Source organism: Monodon monoceros, unplaced genomic scaffold, assembly GCF_005190385.1.
Source record: "Monodon monoceros isolate NGI ecotype Baffin Bay Population unplaced genomic scaffold, NGI_Narwhal_1 Super_Scaffold_9, whole genome shotgun sequence".
Lineage (NCBI taxonomy): Eukaryota > Metazoa > Chordata > Mammalia > Artiodactyla > Monodontidae > Monodon > Monodon monoceros.
In genome coordinates this window covers 7,490,137-7,515,848 of record NW_021703786.1, presented here as the reverse complement: position 1 = coordinate 7,515,848, position 25,712 = coordinate 7,490,137, and the positions used below count along the sequence as shown (strand labels likewise).

The following is a 25,712-nucleotide window of genomic DNA, read 5'->3' as shown; positions in this document are numbered from 1 at the left end:
GCTTGGCATCTTAGCAAAGGATTAATAATAGCCAACAGTACAGCGAATGTAACATCCTTCCCTTGGGAGGCCTTGGGTTCTATATAACTTAGCAACTGCTTCCCGTTACATGGTAAATTAACCTTGGATCAGCAGCCGGGGTGTGACACAAGACAAGATATAAGTGAACCACAGGTTCTGATACAGGCATTTTAAAAATTGTGCACTTTCGCTCTTTTAAGGTATGCAACCATCCATTTTTAAAACCAGGGTTATCCACCTACCAAGCCATGTAGCTCGGTCCAGGGTCGTGTCTCAACAGTCTGAACCCGGGCTGGGTGGGTTTAGGTTCCGACCATACTCCCTTCCTCCTGCTGCATACTCTAGCTACCATCTCTAACCTGATGCAGGCCCCCGTCACAGGCACAAGCATTTTAAGAAGCTGTAAGCTTTTAGATGAACAGTTAAATTCTCAGGACAATATGTATTTAAAGTTCCCAAACCTGGGTCTCTGGCCACCCAGCTCTTTCTGTGGAGCCTCTGCCCATGATCACTTTCTGTGTGAGCCTGACCTGTACATGGCCTCTTCACTAGTGTTTGGAAGAGAGTTGAGTAGGATAGAGAAGTTATGGGGCAGGCAGTTCAGAAAACCAGGGCTAGTTGGATACAAACATCTAAAGTACATGTAGAAGCCTCTGATTTCTACTCTGTTTCCTCCTTTTAGCCCTTCTCCTCACCCTTTTTCACTAGGGCTCTGATATATCAATATATCCTCTCCATACCAGGCAATACAACAGGGATAAAAGTTGCATACATGCTGGGTTCCAAGCCCAGTTCTGCCACTGATTTTTTTTGTGCATTACCTTGGGCATGTCACTCCACCTGAGGGCCCCACTTTCCCTCCATGTAAAGTAAAGGAGAAAGTTACACTCTAAAAGCTCTAAGTTCCCCTCCAGGTCTAAATTGTGCTTATTAGGAATTCATTTATGCTTTCCAGGTGTTTACGCTTTCTAGGCATTTGAAAAGGGGTGGAAAGAAGAAGAACCCCTAGGCTTCTCCACTGGTGGGGTTTCAGAGTAGCTTGGCTTCTGCTGAAGGTGGCACTTTTATAGTGGGCCTCCCATTGCCTACCAGACTACCTCCTGGACCTAAAGAATGGCAGGCGGATCTTGAGCACTTGCCAGCGGGGCAGGCTGGTCTGTCTGTCCTCTATAAACCAGAGCTATGTAATGGTGGAAAGGAAAATGGATGCTGGCCCCGTGTGTCCAGAGGCCTTACTGAGAGCTGGGGAGGAGTGACTTCAGATGCTTGAGGCCAACGAGAACGGAAGACAGTTGAATTAGCTCCTTAGTACTCGAGACCCCATCCCCACTCCTTAAGTGGTGTTTGGTGGCCAAGAGACACAGTTAATGTTCTGGGAATGCCCAGAACATTGGTCTTTTCTTAAAATTTTCATTTAGTTATTTAATTTTATTTATTTTTGGCTGCATTGGGTCTTTGTTGCTGCATGCAGGCTTTTCTCTAGTTGTGGCGAGCAGGGGCTACTCTTCCTTGCAGTGCACGGGCTTCTCATTGCAGTGGCTTCTCTTGTTGCGGAGCACGGGCTCTAGGCGCGTGGGCTTCCGTAGCTGTGGCACGGGGGCTCAGTAGTTGTGGTGCATGGGCTTAGTTGCTCTGTGGCATGTGGGGTCTTCCCGGACCAGGGCTCGAACCCGTGTCCCCTCGTGGTCTTTTCTATTTGGAATCTTTAGTGAACAAACAGTTCTTGGTTTCAACGCCCCCTGGTGTCTGTTGACAGGAACCAGGTCAGTTTGCCTTCCTGAAAATACAAAACAATATTTGTCTCCAGAAATAACTGTGCAGTTATAACTGAAAGGCCAGTAAATGGCTTGATTGTATTCTGAGAGTCAGAATATAGTTCTCCCCTCTGAGCAAGGGAAATAAACTTTCAGAGCAAAAACCTCTTCTACAGTGCTCACTCCAAACCCAACTAGGAAGCACTCTGTTTATGTAGATTATTTCTTATTCTGGATCAGACCAAGGAAAATTCTCGAGAATGAAAGTAATCATCTGGGTTGGCAAAAATTCACTAAAAAATGCATGTACTTTATTCTTTCAGGTGAAGAAAAGTTCCAAATGAGAAAAAACCTTGGAAAGAATGCTGAAATTTTGACCAGGTCTCAATTCCAACCTATACAAAGGTATATGCTATTATTTTTTTTTTAATTTTCACTTTTTTTGCGGTACGCGGGCCTCTCACTACTGCGGCCTCTCCCGTTGCGGAGCACAGGCTCCGGACGCGCAGGCTCAGCGGCCATGGCTCACGGGCCCAGCCGCTCCGCGGCATGTGGGATCATCCCGGACCGGGGCACGAACCCGCATCCCCTGCATCGGTAGGCGGACTCTCAACCACTGCGCCACCAGGGAAGCCCCCTATGCTATTATTTTATTCTTTGAGTTTCAGACTCAAAGAAGTAATGTTAATTGATGGTAATGCCCCATATTTACATGTTGCTCTTCTTCAAATATAATAGCCACCATGTTATAACAGTAAGCTTTGGGCAGCTTAGCTTTGTGAGGACTTGTTCAGCAGAATTGTGAGGCGTCGTGAAAAGGAGTTGTTATCTGTATTCAGATCCTGACTCTGCTTTTCTAACTTGGTCAAATTTCTCAACCCCTCTCTTCTAGCTCCCCATTTGTAAAATAGCAATAAGAATCATCACTGGACATATTGTTAATTGAAAAAAATGCACAACAGTGTATGTAATTTAATACCGTCTGTGTAAAAATGAGAGGGAAGGGAGATACCTATAATCCTTGTGTGTCGACACTTCTGGAAGTCTATACAGTGGTTAACTCTAGAGAGAGAGTTCAGAGGTTTTTCTTTTTATCTTATAACCTTCTTTGCTGTTGGAGTGTTCCGCCATGGGTGCATACTACTTTTGAAAGAAAAAGCTACTTTATTTTTTTTTACTTTTACAAATGAGAAAGAGAAATTCCATCTGGTTAAGGAAAGTTTCTGTAGACAACTTTGAGTTTTATTTTTTCACCTCTCTTAAATAATATATTTTCAATTCTATTGAATAAATGGAAGATCCTAAATTCAAAAAAGAAAAGAATTCTTACTGGGAATGTTGACATAGAGATTAAAAGTAATAATATGACTTCTGGGCATTTACCCAGAGAAATGAAGAATTATGTTTACATGAAAACACATACATGGGACTTCCCTGGTGGTCCAGTGGTAAAGAATCCGCCTTCCAACGCAGGGAACATGGGTTCCATACCTGGTCAGGGAACTAAGATCCCACATGCGGCGGGGCAACTAAGCCCACGTGCCACAATGACTGAGCTTGTGCACCTCAACGAGAGAGCCCGCGTGCTGCAAACTAGAGCCCATACGCTCTGGAGCCTGCGCACCACGACTGGAGAGAGAAAAACCTCATGCCACAACTAGAGAGAAGCCCGCACACTGCAATGAAGAGCCTGCATGCTGCAACTAAGACCCTATGCAGCCAAAAAACAAATAAATAAATATTTTAAAAACCCAACACATACATGAATGTTTATGGAAACTTTATTCATAATAGCCAAAATCTGGAAACCCAGATGTTATCTAACAAGTGAATGGTTTAATAGACTGTGTTACATCCATACCATGGAATGCTCCTCAGCAATAAAAAAGCATGAACTATTGGTACATGCAGCAACCGGGATAAGTCTCCAGAGAATTATGCTGAGTGGAAAAAGCAACCCCTGCAAAGTTATTTACTATGTGATTCTACATTTATAACATTCTTGAAATGATAAAATTGTAGAAATAAAGAATAAATGAGTGGTTTCTAGGGGTTAAGAAAGAGATGGGAGTGGGGGGGAAATGGACATGGCTATAAAAGGGCAACGTGAGGGGTCCTTGTGGTGGAAATGTTCTGTATCTTGACTGTATCAATGTTGATATCTTGGTTATGATATTGCTCAATAGATTTGCAAGATGTCACCATTGAGGGAAGCTGGGTAAAGTGTATTTCTTAAAACTGCATGTGGACTTCCCTGGTGGTGCAGTGGTTAAGAATCCGCCTGCCAATGCAGGGGACACGGGTTCGAGCCCTGGTCTGGGAAGATCCCACATGCCACGGAGCAACTAGGCCCATGTGCCACAACTACTGAGCCTGCGCTCTGGAGCCCATGCTCCTCAACAAGAGAAGCCACCGCAATGAGAAGCCCGTGTACCGCAAGGAAGAGTAGCCCCCGCTCGCTGCGACTAGAGAAAGCCAGCGCACAGCAACAAAGACCCAACACAGCCATAAATTTAAAAAAAAAAAGAAAAAGAACTGCATGTGAATATACATACAGTTATTTCAAAAGAAAAAGATTAATTCAAAAACGAATAACAGAGATGAAGTGCCTGGTACAATAGCATTCAATTTACTTTCTCTTTTCTGGACCTCAATTTCCTTTATCTATAATAATGATAGCTAGTATTTCCTAAGTAGTGACAATATGCCAGGTACTCTGTTCTGTCAAATTTAACTCATATAACAACCCTCTCATTTTGCCAATACAGAGAGCAGCGGGTTTTTTCCTTAGGTTGTACAGTTAGTAAGTAGCTATATCATTAGGATAGGCTAGATTATGTTGTGTAACACACAACCCCCAGATTTTAGTGGCTTAAGCAACAAAAACTTATTTTGTGCTCGTGCTCCTCGTCCATCACCAGGAGTGTCCTGTGCTACTCTGCCTTCCGTCAGAGTCCACAGTGAGGGAGACGCCGTCTTTGTGCTTCCTTTCTTACTGAGGCAGGAAAAAAGGGAACACGGTGAATTGTGCACCAGGCTTTTAAAGTTTCTGCCCCAAAGTGAATCACATCACTTTCACTTGCATTTCACTGGTTAAAACAAGTCATATGGCCATTTATGTAAATTAGGAGGGCCAGAAAGTACTGTCCTACATTGTGCTCAGCAGGAGAAACAAATACTTAGTGAACAGAATTAATAGTCACAACTCAATCCAAAATCCATGCTCTTTCCTTTATACCATTGGTCTCACAGGATTGTGCAAAGATTAAAAATGGGGAAACATTTGGAAGGATTTAGCATGGGATCTGGCTTATAGTTTGTGTTTGAATATTGAAGATGAATCTTAAATATTGGTTAAAGTAGAAGCAGGTCAAGTTTGTCTTCAGAATTCTTTTCTGGCCATTTTTTTGGCACAAGCCTCTCTTGGCCTCCCCTGATACTCCATGCCAAGAAGCTGTTTCACAGTTGGTAAGGCCCCATGGCTGTGCCCTTTGCTCCATCATCCATCCACAGCAAAGTTCCCATGCTCTGTTGATTTCCTCAGGAGCTTGCTCAGCCAGTAGCATCGTTGGCTGATTTCAGATGGGCTGACCCTTAGAGAGTATTTATTCAGCCTCTGAAGAGGAAACAGAGGCCCAGACATCCCTGAGAACATGTGGCTGGTCAGTAGCAGAGCCAGGATCAGAACCCTCACTTTCCACTTTGAGCTTAGTGCCCTTCCAGCTGCCTCTCACACTGGGCCAGTAACTGGTGCCTTGTACCACGATATTGCACTCTGCTGACAGGGGATTTACATAGTTTTCTCACTTTCTCTCTTACAGTATTGAAGACGAACAAGAGGAGACATTAAAGGAGTCACCAAAGGAAATGAAAGAGAAAGACATGTATGGCCACCAAAAGTTGCCTAAGGATTCTGTGCAAAGTCTTGGTTTTAGGGGAAGAGTATTTCCTTGTTTGTAGGAGTCTGTGTTCTTCCCATTTTTATGTATACATTTAATGTGAGCCTGTTTCTTCTTTCACCAAAAAACTGTTGTGATGAGTGATCTAAATTAACAGCATCTTAATCAAGGAAACACAGTGATAAGAAGAACAGAAGTTTATACTTGAGGTAGATTAAATCTGTTTGCCACATAAATAGACTTTCACCTATGGAATTTATTTTTAGCTGCTGAGATATGTTTAAAGTTAGTATCTCTTTTTAAGATATTCTCTAATATTCTCTTTAAGATATCTTACATATCTTATAGATATCTTATGGATATTCTAAGATATTCTCTGATTTTGGCCACTTGCCAAATAAAGATTTTTGTGAAGAGCATCTTTAAAAAGTACCTCTTAGGAATATAGTGTTTGATTTTTGTAAACATCTCCCAATTACTCTGTGCTTTTAATTCTTTAGATCACTGACAGACATTCAAGACCTGTCTAGTATCTCCTATGAACAAGACGGTTCTTTTAAGGAAGTCTCATGCAAAACACCCAAAATAAACCACGCACCTACTAGTGTCAGCACTCCGCTCAGCCCAGGTAATAACTAGCAGGGGGATGTTCTGGGAAAGGGACTAACAGCCCCTGCCTCGCCTGGCTATGGGAAGCCAGGCTGCAGGAGCAGACCCACAGTGTTTTCTCACAGTACAGAGGGGTTTCTTTAGGGTCAGAGCTGAAGGGGATAATCCCATGGGAGGCCAGGTAGCTGTGGTGGTGGTGATTAACCAGCTATAAGGAGATTTTTAAACTCTAGCAATAGAGACATGCAAATGCAGAGTCTACTTTGTACTTGAAGCACTGTTGAATTTAGTGCAAATACACTGGATTCTCTAGAGTTTGTAACTTAAAACAGTACCTTGTGCTTAAACATACATAGCTCTGGCTCCTGCAACTGCATACAGCCAGCGTCAAATATGCTCTCTCTAGTGTCCTATTTTCCAGTTTATTTGTGGTTCAAATAATCTCCCTTTAGTCTCTCCCAAGTTTAGAGACTGTCATCAGTGATCAGTGATTATTTCAGTTATTGACAATTTGGAAAATCCCTCTTCCAGTTATAGAGTTTTGTGGGGGCTTCTTTTTGTTGTTTTTAAATAATGTAAAGGATTCAGACACTAACTGCCCTCTTTTCTACAACAGGGTCAATTTCTTCAGCTTCTAGTCAGTATAAGGACTGTCTTGAAAGTATCACGTTTCAGGTTAAAACAGGGTCTACCTCATTCTGGAACAGTCAAGAATCTATTCAAACTTCGTCTGATAAATTTACAACTGTCCGAGAGAAAGCAAAGAGCCTAGATTCCCTTCTTACTTCCTCTGAAACTCTTCCTTCAAGACTGACTAATCTCGTAAGTATACTGACCCTGCGCTGCACACTCTTGGAGTGAGTCCAAAGGCGTCAGTGACCCAAAAGGCCAAGATTTGTCCGTGTCTGTTTTACAAAGAAAGCAAGAAATAAGCTGGATCCTCTCCAGGCTTCCCTGGGGCCCCTCTCTGAGTCTGTATTGTAGAATGGATCCTGGGTTTTTGTGCCCTTTTTTTTCCCCCAGAGGCAATGTTTGTCGATTTCTCGAAAGAGCCGTCCGCTGCGATGGCTTATGATGTATTGTTCAGCTGCATCGTTCTTTCTACCTGACCATACCTTACGTACTAAGAGGAGGCTCGAGTTCTGCTTCCTTCTTGACGCCTCCTCTGGTTAGTTCTCTGAGAGTTTCGATTGATCTCTACCTTTTCTGCACTCCTGAACCAATAATCTGCAGTAAAAACACTTAATGGTACCTTCTCCTTGCTTCCTCCCCCTCCCCGTGCTGTTGGTTTGTTGGTTTCCTTTCTCTCTCTCCCTCATACTTCATACGTGTAGTCTCTTCAAGAAAACTGAAAGTTCCTTACTTGGTTCTGCTCGTTAAAAACCTGTTGACTGACCTTTCTGTAGGCAGATTGATTACTTGTTTGGCCCTCAGTGAAAAATCGACTGTCATCTTCTCTGGGCATTTGACTCACAAAAGGTCTCACTCTGAAGTAGGGAAATAAAGAATTTTATGCTCTTGTTCAACAGACTGTTAATGCGGCAGGTTCTAAGTGCCAGGCACTATGCCAGGCCCTTTTCTAGGCCTAGTGACTAGGAAAGTCCACGCCCTGAAGGAGCTCACTGCCTGTTGAGAAAGACTGGCAGGATGTAACACAGAGGTAGAAACTGAGCGCCGTGGAGGCAAAGGGGGTGGGAAGGCTTCCGAGAGGAGATAACGTTTGAATGTTTGACTCAGTCAACAAAACAAGTAGCTTCTTCCATCAGTGATACACAAGATTAATCTTGGAAATGACTGAGCTTAACGGGCCTCTTTAGCTTAATACACGTGTCGGTTACCATGCTTATGTCTTACTTGTAGAAAAGATTGCCTGAATTTACTGGGGCTGGTTCCTCCAGCATTGCCAAGGCACCTGACACATCATCCCGTGCCACTCAGAGGAGGAGCCTGCCAAAAGGTACCCTGTGTTTAATATTAAAATACAAGTTCATAATAGTAAACCAGTTTAAGGGAGACTTCATCTCTTCTTTGATGGCTATAGCAGATTCAAACAAAAATGCTAATTTCCCCTGACTATAAAAGTAAAACATACTCATTATAGAAAACTTAGAGAATACAGATGAGCTTAAAAGAGAAAACCACGACCATTCTACCATTATTTTTTTTTAAGTTTTTTTTGATGTGGACCATTTTTAAAGTCTTTATTGAATTTGTTACAATATGGCTTCTGTTTTATGTTTTGGTTTTTTGGCCACGAGGCATGTGGGATCTTAGCTCCCCAACCAGGGATTACACCTGCACCCCCTGCATTAGGAGGCGAAGTCTTAACCACTGGACTGCCAGGGAAGTCCCTCTACCATCATTTTTTAACCTCTTGTAGTATTTTGGTATATATATATATATATATATATATATATATATATATATATATATTTGGGGGCTGTATATATATATATATATATATTCTTTTTCTTAGCATAGTTGAGATCATATAGTGTATCAGCTCTGGCCTGCTTCTTTTCCTTTAACGATATATTTTAGGATTTCTACTTGTCAGTAAAAATTATTCATAAATATATGTGATGGCTGCATAGTAGCCCATTCTACTTATGTTGCTTGACCACGCCCTTATGTTGAAGATTTATGTTGTTTTCCAACTTCTGCTCTTTGTACAGAAATCTTTATCTGAACCTCTGATCTTTTCCTTAGGATAGAGTCTTAGAAGACAATTTCCAGATCAAAGGGTATGAGAGCGTTAACAGCTCTTGAGGTGTAATTGCCTTTGCTCCATTAATCTTATTGTCTTGTGTCTTTGGTACAACTCTTAGAATTTCCCTCAGGGGGATAGAGATGTTGTGAACTACGCTGAGGGGTTTTGGTTAATGTTATAATTGGGCCCTTACGTGAAGGCCCAAAGTATGGTCTCCCATATCCCCTGGCCTGATAATCTATAGAGAAAGGCCTCCCACTTTTTTTCATTTTGACGGGTCTAGAGCTTCTATATCCCTCCAGCAGTCTTGGTCCAAATTGGAACCCCAGCCTCTTAGTAAGAATTTACACCTCACCTCCCTCAAATATCCTTGGGGAGGGGCACAGATCAAGTGGTACTGAGGTGAGGTGTGATGTAGGAAAGGGTTTAGAGTAAAAGGGAGAGTAAAGCCTTTCACATACAAAGTCTCAATTAGGACCGTTAATATAAGAGGTTTTCTCCCCATCTTAGCTTGTTTCATCATTGAGAAATCCTAAGTCAAATCCACGTCGAAGCCTCGAAAACCTAGTTCAGGTCTAGGAAGGCAGTAAGTCACTTTCTCCTTTATCTTTTTTAAGAACTAGTAGAAACCATCTCGCAACATCACATTGATGAGCTACCACCACCATCTCAGGAGCTGCTTGACGAAATTGGTAAGGCATGCTCAATACAGAATATACTCCATGGCCCTGCTTCTTATGGTCACTGACCACATATGGTTCTTTGTCTCAGGTGAGAGCACTAGTACCGAAGGCCCTATAAAGGTTGATTGAATGTACAGAATTCTGGAAGAGACAGTTTTCCAATAAAATGGGCCTCAGACTACTACTGAAGCCTGGCCAGGATAATTGGTCTGTGTCTGTTGTCATTTTGTTACTTAAAGGGTCTACGGTAATGATTCTAAGAGGAAATAGCAACATTCAAGTGGTTTATTATGATGAACTTGTTTTATTAAAAGAATTCTTAGCTCCTTTTTGAACCAAACTAGCCATACTTCAGCCATACTGAAGTCTGGCAACTCAGGCCAAAACACCGCATGCTTTCTGTTTTGCCATTAGCAGGAGATATTAAAGGTATTGGCATTGTGGATGAATCCCTTTCCTGAGGGCAGGGAAGTCAGTGGCACAAGACCTAATGAGACCAGAATTTTCCATTTCAGGCAGAGACTGAGGGATACCCGCTCAATTTTAGTTGCAGCTGATCAGCTGGCCTGCCCAGCTGAGCTGATGCTGAAAGTAAACGGAGCATGGTGATAGAAACATTTGGGGCAGGTGGACTGACTGCCCTCTTCGTGACAGCCTGGCTGACCAGCCCCTCACTCTCAGAGGGCACATCTCATCAGACCTCTGATGGTACAGTCCTTGGTATGGGAACAGTAGGGAGTTTCCTGAGGGGCATCTCTTGATTTTCAGGGTCTCTGAGGTTTTGTGTCTCATCAGGAAGAGGGAGTTGAATGACTCAATGGACAGATACGGTCTAGGCTACCCAACCCCTAGCCCCTGGCTTGTTGGCCTTACAAACTTGGGTAGAGCCGGTCAGAGCTGCCAAAGCCTCCCTCGGTTTCTTTCTTTTCTGTAGTCATAGGCCCTTCTTGCCTCACCACACCCCTCGCCCAGTGCCACAGGGTTGTGCGGGTCACAGGGTTGTTGGCTCTTAGGGCTCCCACCCCGGCACCAGCCTGCCTCCCCTGGAACCCCCTAAGGGGTCCCTGCAAATTCCTCCCCTCCAGTTGCTCTCTTTCACGTACTCATGGAACTACTGCTTGTGAGAGTAGAGGTCAGCCCCTCGTGTCCCGCTCAGGTAGATTCTCAGTGCCGTCTGATTTTTGTTCACGGCTTAGGACAGTACTTGTAGGCTCCTTTGCAGTTAGACCTTAGCGATACTTTTCCTCTGGATCCTGCTCTCCTCTCTCTGCAGTCACAATGTGGATCCCCACCCCCCATCTCAGCAGCTGTCACCAGGCTTCTGCAGCCGGCCTCTTGGCACTGCTGTACCCCAGTGTGCTCTGCAGAAACTCTTCCTCATTTTGCTTATGGGAATTATCTGGGCCAGGTTTCTAGGCGATGTCTTGTACTTTGAGATGGGTCAGTAATTTTCCAGAAAGATAAAGGGCAGAGGGCACCTGAGTAGTTTCTCCTAATAACGGGTGTGCCTACCTGATTATTGTTTATCATCACTCTCGTTGTTTCCTCTCAGGAGAGCTTTGGGGAGTGACCTGGAGCTGACACCTACTCTTTTGAAGGGCACACATCCACACCTCCAGGCTTCCGTCCAGGGCCTAAAGGGGAGGGTCCTTTAGAATCTTGTAAGATCAACAAGGGACTACCTCTAACAAAGATAAAAATGGATTTTAAAATTTCAGATTATATTAAATGACCTTATGCGGCCCCTTGATGCCCAGGGGCTGCCAGGGAGGGCTTGCTTCCTGACCTGCTAGAAGGGCAAGACCTGTGCCTGCACACAACAGGGCCGTGCCGGTGAGCCCAGGGGTCCCGTCTGTGCTGCCTCCCAGCTGTCTCTCTGATGGGCTCTGGGGAGCACTTTGAGGAAACTGAGCGCCTAACACACGTGAAGCAGTGCACTGAGTTTAGCAGACGCTTGTCTCAGTCTAGTGATCAATTCGTTAGGAGCTGGAAATTTTATTCTTTGCCTTTTGTCTCTCTACAGACCAGATCAAAAATGTGTACTTTAGGCCAATAGAGATAGGGAAAGATTTGGACTACTCTGAATTTACCAACTTTTTGAGAGAGTATATAAAGTAGAGATTAAGAGCATAAGCCTTAGAGCTAGACTGCCTGAATTCAGATTCCAGTTACACCTCTTAGTATCTGTGTGATTCTAGGCAAGTTCCTTAGCCTTCCTTTTTTTAAAAAAAATATTTATCTTGGCTGCCCTGGGTCTTCATTGTGGCACGCGGGATCTTTGCTGCGGCATGCACGCAGGATCTAGTTCTACTGACCAGGGATTGAACCCAGGCCCCCTGCATTGGGAGCGTGGAGTCTTACCCACTGGACCACCAGGGAAGTCCCTCCTTAACCTTTCTTTACCTTAATTTCCTCATCTGTTAAACAAGAATAACAATAATGTGATCAATCTCATAGGGTATTGTGAAGATTAATTGTGAATATTAATCTTGAATTAATGTATGCAAATTAGAAATAGGACCTGCCACTTAGAGCTCTGCAAGTGTTACCTATCATCATGATTATTTTTACTTTTATTTTTAGTGTTACATGGGATGGGATGCCTAAGGCAGTGGTTCTCAAACTTCATCAGGCATCAGAAGCACCTGGAGGGCTTGCTACACCATCCCCACCCCCAGAGTTTCTGATTCAGTAAGTCTGACATGTGGCCTGAGAATTTGCATACCTAACAAGTTCTCAGGTTATACTGAGGCTGCTGGTCTGAGGAGTACTGTTTGAGAACCACTGCCCTAGAGGATAATGTGACATGCAAAAGAAGAAATAAGTTGCTTTCTGCTCTATGTTGTGACAGAGCGCCTGAAGCGGCAGCAGGCCTCATCCACAGTGTTGGATGAGAACACAGCAAGTCATCTGGGCATCGCTGCAAGTGGTAAGCCAAATCCCCAGTTCTTTCTCATCAGATTTTGCTGTAACTGTCCTTGGAAGCACAGTGGTACATTTGGGTGAGTGTGGACCTTGAGGTCAGGCACACTCCACCTCAATTCTGACTCCATTGCTTACTTTGGTATGACAGGCTGTTGAATGTCTCTGGGCTTCAGTTGTCCTCATCTGTAAAATGAGAATGATAACTCCTACCTAATGATGTTCATGCATAGTGCCTGGTACGTTGTAAGACACTTAACAAATGTTAGTCTCCTGCCCTTCATAGGACTGCTGGCAGGATGAAATGAGACAGCATATGTAAAATGCCTGGCATACATTAAAGGGCACTACCCTTCCCCACCCAGATTCCTTCCCTGGCTCCAATCTGGAAACACCTAACAAGTGGGAAGAGGGTGGCCCCCCAGAATAAATCTGTACAATTTGTTTTCAGGGACTCCTGCCTCCTCTTTTATGTGCCATTTCTTCCCTCTGTCTCTCTCGAGCCTTGGCACAGGCAAGGCTTCCTGCCGTTTCGCCTGGCAGAGAGCGCCCCAGACCTCAGAAGCAGCTGCTGTGGCTTCAGGCGCCCTGCAGATTGCCACCTGGCCCCCTGCTCTTGTGGGAAGAGGGGGACCCGTGCATTGCACACTTCAGGGTCCACTGATTAGCCTTAATTTTTTGCACTCCATTTTTTTTTTTTTTTTGGCTGCGTTGGGTCTCCGCTGCTGCACACGGGCTTTCTCTAGTAGCGGCGAGCGCGGGGCTACTCTTCATTGTGATGTGCGGGCTTCTCACTGCGGTGGCTTCTCTTGTTGCAGAGCACAGGCTCTAGGCGCACGGGCTTTAGTAGTTGCGGCACGTGGGCTCAGTAGTTGTGGCTTGCGGGCTTTAGACCACAGGCTCAGTAGTTGTGGCGCACAGATCTAGTTGCTCCGCGGCATGTGGGATCTTCCCGGACCAGGGATTGAACCCATGTCCCCTGCATTGACAGGCAGATTCTTAACCACTGTGCCACCAGGGAAGTCCTGCACTCCATTTTAAGGCAGGTTTTCTCAAAATTTTTTTTGTTCTAAAGTCAAGTCTTTCAACTGTTTTTAGATCAAAGGCATTTAGAAGAACAAGAAACTAACAGTAATAAAGAAGACAGCAGTATGCTTTGGACCAAAGAAACTCAGGATCTAGAAGAGGATACAGAGAGGTAACAGAAAAAGCTGGATTTTTTTTTTTAAAGTGTTTGAAAAAACTATAGTGTTAGTTTATATTAGTTTTTCTTCTGATATTGACAAATAAGGAAATAATGGTCTTTTGTCATACTATCCTTATAGCCCCTATTCCTAAAAGGTTTTTTTTGTTTTTTTTTAAAAGTCCTTAATTGTTATAAAATACATATAACACAAATTTTTTAAGTGTACATTTCAGTAGTGCTACGCATATTCACATTGCTGTGCAACTGATCTCCAGAACTTTTTCATCTTGCAAAACTGAAACTCTATACCCATTAAACAACAACTCCCCATTTCCCCTTCCCCTCAGTCCCCAGCAACCACAGTTCTACTCTCTGTTTCTCTGAGTTTCACTATTCTTTTTTTTTTTTGAACATCTTTATTGGAGTATAATTGCTTTACAATGGTGTGTTAGTTTCTGCTGTATAACAAAGTGTATCAGCTATACGTATACATATATCACCATATCCCCTCCCTCTTGCATCTCCCTCCGGTGTTGTTTTGTCACTGGCTTATTTCACTCAGCATAATGTCTTCAGGGTTCATCCATGTAGCATGCATCAGAATTTCCTTTCTTCTTAAGGCTGAATTCCATTGTGTGTGTGTGTATCACATTTTGTTTATCCATTCATCTGTTAGTGGACACTGGGTTGCTTCCACCTTTTGACTACTGTAATGCTGCTCTGAGTGTGAGTGTGCAAATAGCTCTTCAACACACCCTGCTTTCATTTCTTTTAGATATGTACCCAGAAGTGGTATTGCTGGATCATATGGTAAATCTATTTTTATTTTTTTGAGGAAATGCCATCCTGTTTTCCACAGCAGCTGCACCATTTTACATTCCCACAAACAGTGTACAAGGCTTCCACTTTCTCCAGATCCTTGCCAATACTTGTTATTTTCTGTTTTGTTTTTTTTTTTTTTTGGCTGTGCCAAGCGGCACGCGGGATCTTAGTTCCCCGACCAGGGATTGAACCCGTGCCCCCTGCAGTGGAAGCGCGGAGTTTTAACCACCGGACCACCAGGGTCTGTTTTTTTGATAGTAGCATCCTAATAGGTGCGAGGTGATATCTCATTGTGGTTTTGATTTGCATTTCCCTAATGATTAGCAATGTTGGGCATCTTTTCATATGCAGAAGGCCATTTATATATCTTCTTTGGAGAAATATCCTAGTCCTTTGCCCATTTTTTAATAGGATTATTTATTTTTTTCTTGTAAAGTTGTTGTTTGTTGTTTTTACTTCATTTTGTGAGGGAAACATCAGTTTCAGTTTCTTTCAAAGCATTTTAAAGAGAATTTTTAGATCTTTCTAGCCAAATAAGAGAAGATGGAGGCAACCATCCAGACAATTCAGTCTGAAAACACAAGTTTGCCTCAAGAAACCCAATTCCATTCTTGACTTGGAGCTCTCCTTTGACCTGTGTTGTAAGGTAAACCACTTCAGATCACCTCCTTTGCCTCCTAACATTTCTTGCTTTGTCCGAACTGTTATTCAGGGCCAGGACTGGAGGGAGGTGAGTGCAACACACTCCTTGGGCACAAAATTGAAGGAGGCACCAAAAAACTCAGAAGTCAAGAAAAGTACTATTTTGATGCCATATTTTTAAAAATCAATACTAATGCAAAAAAAAAATCCATGATGAACAAAATATTTACGTTTTAAAGAAAGAGAGGCTATGGATCTACACTTACACCACTTGCTTCATCCCCATCCTGGACGAGCAAATCCTTGGGGAAGCCCTGCAGAATACTTTCAGCTGCAAACGTTAGAAAACCCCACCATCGTGTTTAAATGAGTTTGTCTCACATGACATGAAGCCCGGAGGTTGGCAGGGCATGGCTGGCATAGCAGCTCAATGATGCTACCAGGGACTTAGGCTCTTCTGAGCTTTCTGCTCTGCCAGACATAGCATGTTGGCCTTTGTTTTCAGGCTTGTCAACTCCTGGACAAGGTGGCTGCTATCCATACTCCAGGCAGAAATAAGAGGGTGGGGCAAAGGAATAGTCTAGCCAACTTTATGTCTTTTTATCTGGAAAGCAAAAGCTTTCCTAGAAGCCCTTCTCAGCAGATGCCTACTTATATCTCCTTGGCCAGATGTGACGCATGGCCACCCTTGGTTGCCAGGGAGACTGGAAATTGAGTTTTTAGCTTTCAGCCGCTGTAGAAGAGGAAGGTAAAGGAGGAGAGTGTTATGAATAACTTTTGGGTAGTGAATCCAGTTTCTGTCACACTCTTCAAGGGCTAAACTATTCTCCACAAGGAAGGAAAAGAGAGAGACCTGGACAGGAAGTGAGGAGACTAGAGCCCTGGGACCTGAGAGGAAGTGGGGAGAGGTTTTTTTTTGTGTGTGTGGGGGTGAGACAGAGAAGACAAAGAGGCAAAGGGGGAGGAAGGTAAACTTTTAAAAGTTTTATAAACCTTTTGTCTATAATGTATGATGTAACTCCATTCATTCCATCTCCCCCAAACACCTTCGGTAAATATCTAGCCATTATTTAAGGCAAAAGAAGAGTAGCTCAAGAAGGCCAAATTACATTTGGTCATACAAATATGAAGTGCTTTGCACATTATCAAAAGTTAGCTACTATTATCATTGTCTCTTCCTTTTTCAAAAGGGCTGGCTATGCTAGACACAGGTGGATGCCCACAGATGCTCAGTCATCTCAGTCCTTGGCACCAAGCCAGAGTGGAAGATATTTTTTCAGATGGTTGGGACTTTTCAGGCCTTCTGGAAACACATTCTCTGCATCCAGTAGCCTCAGAGGCAGTTCTTAATCCGAAAAACTTGTGGGAATGAGTGTGCATTTCTAGCCTCAGGTGGAAATTGATGTAATGATCTAGAATTGAGACACAGTCTAATATCACACTTTGGGCTTTTTTGTCAAGAGGCTAAAGGAGGGTTCTGGTGCACATTTAAATCGGATCTAAGTGACCACTACAACTCCAGGTACAGTCCCACCGAGCTCTCATTTTCTCATGGGTATAGTGAAAGCAGGAGTTTGAAGGTCCTTTCCCACTCTAGAGTGCTATGCCTCCTTGTCAGGGGAGAAAGGGAATGATTGCTGTCTCAATTCTCTTCACTTGCCCTTGCACAGAGCTCACTCTACGCTTGATGAGGACCTGGAAAGGTGGCTGCAGTCGCCTGAGGACAGCACGGAGCTACAGGGTCTCCCCAAGTGCTCGGCAAGGTTATTGTTCTCCATCAGGGGATCATTTTTTTTTTCTTTTTCAGGAAGGGGGACTAGATTTTAGTTCAGTTTTTTGAAAAAGATAGATTTTAGTTTTTTAGGAAGTACATGGACTCCTCGGAGAAGGAATGTTTGGTGATGGCGTTACATTGCTCTAGATAAGCCAGCCCCGCCTTCTGTCTCCCCCCTCTTCCTCCAGCCACCCACGGTGCTCAAGATACTGACTAGCAGACTGATATTAGTATAGAAACAGGCCTCTAAGATTGCTGTGTCTAGGCCCTGTCACCTTCAACATTTTCATCGGTCATTCGAATTAAATCAGAAAAGGCATGCTTATCAAATTTTTAGATAACACAAATCTAAGGATAAATGCTAATGTGATGGGCAGATAAACTGTGGCTTCAAAATGGTCTTGACAGGTGGAAATGTTAGATTTCCCTGAAAGATAAAAGTGAGCATTTAGATCCAAAAGTATAGAATGTGAGAGATCTGACCTAATGGAGCATTTTTTGATCGGAAGCTCCTACTCAACTGTAATTTCATTGAAGGTGGGAAGGACGTCTTATTTTTATACGCCCAGCATTTAGCATGCATTTTGAGATGTGGTAAGAATTCAAGAAATTCCCCCTGAAGAAGACATGGACAGCGACTCCATGAGACCTCAGCTTGATGCAGTTGCTGAAAAGGTCAGTGCAGCACTGATGCTGAACAGACAGAAATGTACAGCCCAGGTCAAGGTGATGTCTTAGGCTAGCTAGAGGACTTCTAGAACTCATGTGGGGCTCCTTTGGGGTGTCACATTTTAACAGTCAACAAATAGAAGAGGGTGGCCACAGAACAGCTAGAAGTCTGGAAACCTTGTCATGTGAGAACAGCTGAAGGAGCTGGGAAAGCTCAGTCTGAGAAGAGCAAATGGAGTAGAGAATTTGATAGCTGCCCCCAAATACCTGAAATATTGTAAAGTGAAGAGAGTCAGCTTACTCTCTTCTGCCCCAGAGGACAGAACCACTGACCAGAAACTGCAGAGTAAGAGATTTTTATTCAGTAAAGCACAAGCTTTCTAATGGCCACAGCAATCTGATAGAGAAACAGCTGCCTCTATACTAACTTTAACAGCAGCTCCTCCCACCCGAGCGTAGGCTGCATGACTCTCTGGTCCAGGGCATTTGGACGGAGGTAATAGATAACCTCCTCCAACTTTAGAGCCTGTGATTCTATTAGTGATGAGAGGTTAGGAGGAAAAAAAATCCTTCTCACTGTAGCTGGCTTTATTTTCTCTCTCACTTTGCATATTTTATTTTGAATATCCACCAGATGAAAACAGAAGAAAAATCCCTAAACCATGTCCGTTTGATTCATCCATCATCAGTTGAGCACTGTCAGTGAGCCGAGCACTGTGCTGGGGGTTAGAGATGCAGAGGGATAGGCTGTCTCTGCCCTTAGGGAGCTTATAGTTGAGTGGGGAGTTGGTTTCTGCTTACTGGTTTGACAAAGGTGGTCTTCAATTGTTAGATACTGCAGTTAGATATTGAGAGTTTTAGGAAATGAAGATAAGGTAATAAAAATACATGTGGTTGTAAAAAGGACACCAATTACAACATAAGTGAAATGCTTTTTTCCTTTGGGACAATACAGCCTGGTGGTTGAGAGCAGCGTCTGAGTCAGACTTCCTGGGTTCATCCCAGCTCTAGGACTTACTGGGCATTAATTTAACTTCTTTGTGCCTCAGTTTTCTCATCACTTAACTACCTTATATAGTTGTGATGAGAATTAAATGAGTTAATATACATTGCAGCACTTGAACTGTTCCACAGGGAACGCACAGTCAGCTCTAGTTATTATTATATTTCCTTGGGAGCGCAGTCCTGTTCCCCTGGCCATTGTGCATATGGTTTAATGACCAAAATCATTGTCATTGAAGGGAGACAAATACCAAAGATCAAGAAGTTGGTGAAAAGAAGAGAAAAGGGGAAGAAAGCATCACGCCAGAGAGAAGGAAATCAGAAAGCTTTTTAGGGACTTCTGAAGAAGGTATGAATTGGATGTTCATTTACAATGTAGCCTGGAGTCCTTGGGCTTCCATGAGCATCAAAGTTATTTAGAAATGTTTCCCAGATGCTATACATAATCCTCCTACACTTTTCCCCTGTAGTTCAGCCCAGGTTTTCTGTTAAATGCCAATTATGTCTTTATCACAAAACAGTAACAACAGCCAATTCTATTTCTAAAGCAAGCCTTCAGCCAGGCTCATATTGTCTGGAAAGACGTTTTCCTTCTAATGTGTCTTCAAAAGATAAGAAATCATAAATTGTGGAATTTAAGTGGAGTCTACAAGTAATGTGAAAAGTACAAACCTTAATTTCAAAACTGTTTTGATAGAGCTTTAAGGCGCCATTCACAAATGATGCCCTCCTATATTTAAGTTCCTCCTACTCAGGAAGTTAGCATCATTAACTCTTTCAGATCATCTGGTATCCCTTTTATCCCTTCCCCAGTCCATTCTCATTCTTCTCCTTTTTCTGCCCTGCTTTGTGCCCCAGGATGCTGACCCTTGTGAACTGAATCTGCTGGGCTTCCTGGCCAGCCAGCTTCCTGTTGGCCAATGGGAGACCCCAGCAGAAGATCAGATAATTGGGATATTACTTGCCTTACTGCCTACCTCAGCACCTCATCTCTGTGTGGAAGTGATGTCCCTCAACAAGCACAGCTTCTATAGTGCCGCCCATCCTTCCCAGTTCTAGCTCTCACTGGGTTCCAGTAACTGTTCTGCCCCGCCTCTCCCCCGCAACCCCAGTCTCTTCAGACTTAGGGGTGATAATGGCTTCCCACTGCTGCTAGTTGCTGGATGCTTTGCCATACCTTGTTTGCTCCCTTAATTCTGACAACACCTCTGTAAGTAGTCACTTCATTAAAGGGCCCGGGGGTGCATTCTGTTTCCTCCAGGACCCTGACTGGCACAAGGCCCAGAGTGTGTGAGCGTTCAGCTAGCACTGAATTCACCGAGAACATAATGCAGGGACTTTGTGAAATTAGCATCATTTGTGTCCATTGCTATGACAGGGAGCTGCAGGATGTTAGGAGTGGAAGCCCAGTATCTGTGTTTTTAGAAAGATTCTATCTCTGTAGAAGAAAACAATTGATGGAGAGAAAACAGTCCACCCTAAACTAGAGAGAGTACTAATGTGACTTCTGAATGCTCTCACCCTTTGACCCAGAAAGTAATCAAGTTGTTTTTTCTTCCTCCTATCAAGAGGAACTAAAACCCTGTTTTTGGAAGCGACTGGGTTGGTCCGAACCATCCAGGTAATGAGATGTCAGATGTTTGTAAGTCAAAGTCCACTGTTTATAGACAACATGAACAGACTTTAAACATGTACCAGTATCTAAATAAACATTAATGACAAAGACTTGAATTCAGAGTTACTCAGTTTTAAAAATGCTAATGTTTATAGTTAATTAAAATACAAGGGGAAATTAATGCCAACTTTGATTACATAATTGGTAGACAGCACAAGGAGTGTGTTTTTTTTTTTTTTGGCTGTCTTGGGTCTTTGTTGCTGCACGTGGGCTTTCTCTAGTTGCAGCGAGCGGGGCCTACTCTTCATTGCGGTGAGCGGGCTTCTCATTGTGGTGGCTTCTCTTGCGGAGCACGGGCTCTAGGCACGTGGGCTTCAGTAGTTGCAGCACGCGGGCTCAGTAGTTACAGCACACAGGCCCTAGAGTGCGTGGGCTTCAGTAGTTGTGGCGCGTGTGCTCAGTAGTTGTGGCACGCAGGCTCAATGGTTGTGGCGCATGGACTTAATTGCCCCGCGGCATGTGGGGTCTTCCCAGACCAGGGATCGGACCCGTGTTCCCTGCATTGGCAGGCAGATTCTTAACCACTGTGCCACCAGGGAGGTCCCACAAGAACGGTTTTAGATGGAGGGAGCACAGAAGATGCTGCTCTCGAAATGCTTCACATTTCCACGATACACTAACTTATCATAATCTCGCTTGATTATAAAGATCAAAGTTTCTTTCCTTTGAATTCAGTTGAATAAAAAGAGGCTGTTCTTTGTGTCTTTAAGAAACATCACACCAACTCGAAACTCCCTTTTTTGTTCAGGATAATCGTGCTGGATCAGAGTGACTTGTCAGACTGACTGGAAGTGGACCATAGATGGACTCCTGGCCTGCGTTTGAGTATCCTGCTCATGAGCTCCCTTCTTCCCTCGTCTGCTTCAGTCACCATTAGGGCAGTGGTTCCATTGCTCACACTTTGTTTAGCCGCCACAATAGACAGAACGACTTGTTTGTTTGCAGCACGTTTAACCATTTGTTTTCAGTCAGATTTCTGAAAAGTAAACGGTAGTTTTGATTGTAAAGCTTTCTCATTGTGTCCAGAATGGTGTTTGGTTTTTCAATATAAATTTTCAAACACTTCAACTCCTGTTATATAATAAAATGTTTCCTTTTAATATCAGTTAGGTTTCAGCTGTAAGATATATTTCTGTGTTTTAGCTGTTGGGAGAGGACCTGCCACCCAAAGAAGTTTTGAATTCTGTTATAAAGTTTGACAAGTAAATAACTACTGCTACCACCCATCGTACAAACTGGCACCAGTCATCCATGTTTTATTACAGAAATATTGCCCTCCTCCTCACCGGGATTGCCATATTCCCGTTCCAGCTACAATTGACTTACATGATAAAAGTGTAGGTAGGAATAAAAGCCCAAAATATTTTGAACTCTTTAAGGTGAACAAACATCATCTCTGTATATTTCAGTTTACACCTCACATCCTTAGTGTCTTAGAAGAATGAAACTATGGTAAGAAAGATCACAATATTTTCTCTAACTTAGCCTCTTGTGCAGTGCTAGCCAGCTAACATTTTATCTGTAAGTAGTAGGTCTTTTGTTTGTGAAAACCGGATAGTTCCTATTGTGGACGGTCATATTCATACAGTTCTTAGCTCCCCAAAGTTTTACCCTGCACAAATAAAACAGGAAGGTACAAGTTTATTTGACCATTTTAAAGCAAGGAAACAGTGGCTTGCCATTGTAACCAGAGGAAACCCATGACAAATTACTTTACAAATAATACGAAACTTTGAGGGATACAGAGACTTAGTAACATGCAGTACTTCCTCTCAAAAAACTTTATATGGTGAGACAAAACCAACATACATAAAAATGTAAGAGCTAATAGCAGACATATCATGATAAATGGTAAGATATGAAATTACAGTATGATCTATTAGTATTCATAAAGGCTACAGACTCGCACTGCTGTGGTTTGTAATCCTTTGTCTACAGAGTAGACTCTTCTGTCTGGCCAGTGACTATGTAATATTGGCCAATGTTAACAATAATAATGTTGATAGATATTGTTTACTGGTTATGGAGCACCTGTTATGTGCCAGGTACTTTATATACTTGGTGCTTTTCCTGCACGTGGCACTCTCACTGTATTTCTTTAGTATGCTGCTTTTCCTACTCTTCAGCAGCTGTTATTTCAAACTTTTATTCTTCACTTCCCATCAACATTTAACAGATGACTTACCTCCAACTTTACAGAGAAATTAGCCGTCAGATGGGAACAAATCAGCTTCCCACCACCAACACTACTAACAAGTAGCCACATCTGTCTCTGTGACTAGAACAGTTGTAGGTAAATCAGTCTACCCTAAACTAGAGGTGGACCTTTTCTACATGTATTCTTTCTATTGATACTTTCCTCCACGTTACACTGAAGGAAGTGTCTCTCTTCCCATCCAAGGCCAGTCTCATCTTCTGTCTGCTCAGAGTTATCCTTCTCAGGTTATTATCTCCCTTCTTAGTATCTCCAACCCCTTCTTTATTAGCTTCTTTTCATCACTTGACGCACTTGGATTTTTCCCATTGTTAAAAAGTATTCCCTGGATTTTCCTGGCAGTCCAGCGGTTAAGACTCTGTGCTTCCATTGCTGGGGGCACTGGTTCGACCCCTGGTCAGGGAACTAGGGTCCCTCATGCCGTGTGGTGCGGCCAAAAAAAAAAAAAAAAAAGTATTCCCTGGATCCCACGTCCCTTTCCAGCCACTGCCCCATCTCTTTCCTCCCACTGCAGTTAGAGTTCTTAAAAGAGTTGTCTACACCTGCTGTCTTTAGTGCCTCACCTCCGCCTCACTCTTCAACCCACTATAATCTGAACTCTGCTCCTTCCATTCTCAGGCAATCCTAACGTTACCAATGACTTCCATATTCCTAAATCCCAGGGACACTCTTCTGGCCTCGTTGTCCAGTTTGCTCTCTCAGACTGGCTGAGAGAGCCTTGGCTCCCTTATGTTACAATCTGGTTTTCCTTCTATTTCTCTGGTTATTCCATCTCAGCCTCCTTTGGGGTTCTGCCTTTACCTTTTCTTTTTAAAATTTATTAAAGTATAGCTGAGTTACAGTGTTGTGTTAATTTCTGCTGAACAGCAAAATAATTCAGTTATACATATACATACATCCTTTTCTTTATTCTTTTTCATTATGTTTTATCACAGGATATTGAATATAATTCCCTGTGCTATACAGTAGGACCTTATTGTTTATCTATTTTATATATAGTAGTTTGTATCTGCTAATCCCAAACTCCCAATCCATCCCTTCCCCACCCCCCTCCCTCTTGGTAACAACAAGTCTGTTATCAATACCTGTGAATCTGTTTCTGTTTTGTAGATAAGTTCATTTGTGTCATATTCTAGATTCCACATATAAGCGATATCATATGGTATTTGTCTTTCTCTGTCTGACTTACTTCACTTAGTATGATAATGTCTAGGTCCCTCCATGTTGCTGCAAATGGCCTTCTTTCTTTCTTTCACTTTTATGGCTGAGTAGTATTCCATTGTATATATGTACCACATCTTCTTAATCCATTCATCTGTTGAGACATTTAGGTTGTTTCCATGTTTTGGCTATTCTGAATAGTGCTGCTTTGAACATAGGGGTGCATGTATCTTTTAAATTATAGTTTTGTCTGGATATATGCCCAGGGGTGGGATTTCTGGATCATATGACAACTCTATTTTTAGTTTTTTAAGGAACTTCCGTACTGTTCTCCATACTGGCTGCACCAATTTACATTCCCACCAACAGTGTACGAGGGTTCCCTTTTCTCCACACCCTCTCCAGTATTTGCTATTTGTAGACTTTTTAATGATGGCCATTTTGACCAATGTGAGGTGCTACCTCATTGTAGTTTTGATTTGCATTTCTCTAATAATTAGCAATGTTGAGCATCTTTTCACATGCCTGTTGGCACTCTGTATGTCTTCTTTGGAGAAATGTCTGTTTAGGTCTTCTGCCCATTTTTCAATTAGGTTGTTTGTTTTTTTGTTATTGAGTTGTATGAGCTGTTTGTATATTTTGGAAATTAAGCCCTTGTTGGTCACATCATTTACAAATATTTTCTCCCAGTCTTTAAGTTGGCTTTTCATTTTGTTTATGGTTTCCTTTGCTGTACAAAAGCTTGTAAGTTTGATTAGGTCCCATTTGCTTATTTTTTCTTTTATTTCTGTTGCCTTGGGAGACTGACCTAAGAAAACATTGGTACTATTTTATTTTTGTCAGAGAATGTTTTGCCTGTGTTCTCTTTTAGGAGTTTTATGGTGTCATGTCTTATATTTAAGTCTGTAGGCCCATTTTGAGTTTATTTTTGTATATGGTGTGAAGGAGTGTCCTAACTTCATTGATTTACATGCGGCTGTCCAACTTTCCCACCACCACTTGCTGAAGAGACTGTCTTTTCTCCCATTGTATATTCTTGCCTCCTTTGTCGAAGATTAATTGGCCATAGGTGTGTGGGTTTGTTTTGGGGCTCTCTATTCTGTTCCATTGATCCATATGTCTGTTTTTGTGCCAACACCAGTCTGCTTTGATTACTGTAGCTTTGTAGTACTGTCTGATGTCTGGGAGGGTTATGCCTCCTGCTTTGTTCTTTTTCCTCAGGATTGCTTTGGCAATTATGGGTCTTTTATGGTTCCATATGAATTTTAGGATTATTTGTTCTAGTTCTGTGAAACATGTCATGGGTAATTTGATAGGGATCACATTAAACCTGTAGATTGCTTTGGGTGGTATGGCCATTTTAACAATATTAATTCTTCCAATCCAGGAGCATGGGATACCTTTCCATTTCTTTGAATCATCTTTAGTTTCCTTTATTAATGTTTTATAGTTCTCAGCATATATGTCTTTCACCTCCTTGGTCAGGTTTATTCCTAAGGTTTTTTTCTTTTTTTTGATGTGATTTTAAAAGGGGTTGTTTTTTTACATTCCTTTCACCTCTACCTTTCCTTATTTCAAGCTTTCCTCCTAAGAGACTTTGCTCACACCCGTTGCTTCACTTAGCTTCTATATGCTGACAACTTCCAGATTTGTATTGCAAGTTTACGACCAGACCTGTTCTCTGAGCCCATATAGCTACCCATGTATTCAGTGTCTCCACTTGGGTTTCTTTCAGGTGTCTTACTGGTAATACCCAGAACTGAACCCATGGTCTTAATCACAAACCTTCTTCGTCTTCAGAATTCTCCTTCCAGCTAATGGTATTACTGTTCACTCAGCCACTCAAACCAGAAACCCAGGAGTCATTCTTGACTCCTCCCATTCCTTCACTCCTTACATCAAAATATCAATCATTAACACATTTTTGACCCGAGGCATATTATGGCCCCAAGCATTAGTTTCTGCAAA

The 25,712-nt window shown here is 42.7% G+C and overlaps 1 protein-coding gene across 2 annotated transcripts in view; it reads left to right on the top strand.

The window, feature by feature from the left end:
• TEX14 (testis expressed 14, intercellular bridge forming factor) overlaps nucleotides 1-21,587 on the top strand; it is a 40,118-nt gene extending 18,531 nt beyond the window's left edge. For both annotated transcript variants that reach the window (XM_029212989.1, XM_029212988.1), the window contains 12 exons: nucleotides 2,099-2,180; nucleotides 5,597-5,659; nucleotides 6,175-6,302; nucleotides 6,900-7,105; nucleotides 8,144-8,240; nucleotides 9,611-9,685; nucleotides 12,528-12,605; nucleotides 13,697-13,796; nucleotides 16,919-17,011; nucleotides 18,933-19,042; nucleotides 20,263-20,314; nucleotides 21,117-21,587. In XM_029212989.1, coding sequence (XP_029068822.1) covers nucleotides 2,099-2,180; nucleotides 5,597-5,659; nucleotides 6,175-6,302; nucleotides 6,900-7,105; nucleotides 8,144-8,240; nucleotides 9,611-9,685; nucleotides 12,528-12,605; nucleotides 13,697-13,796; nucleotides 16,919-17,011; nucleotides 18,933-19,042; nucleotides 20,263-20,314; nucleotides 21,117-21,153 — 1,121 coding nt within the window. In that variant the 3' untranslated portion in view covers nucleotides 21,154-21,587. The remainder of the gene's footprint in view (nucleotides 1-2,098; nucleotides 2,181-5,596; nucleotides 5,660-6,174; nucleotides 6,303-6,899; nucleotides 7,106-8,143; nucleotides 8,241-9,610; nucleotides 9,686-12,527; nucleotides 12,606-13,696; nucleotides 13,797-16,918; nucleotides 17,012-18,932; nucleotides 19,043-20,262; nucleotides 20,315-21,116) is intronic.
• Nucleotides 21,588-25,712: the final 4,125 nt, after the last annotated feature.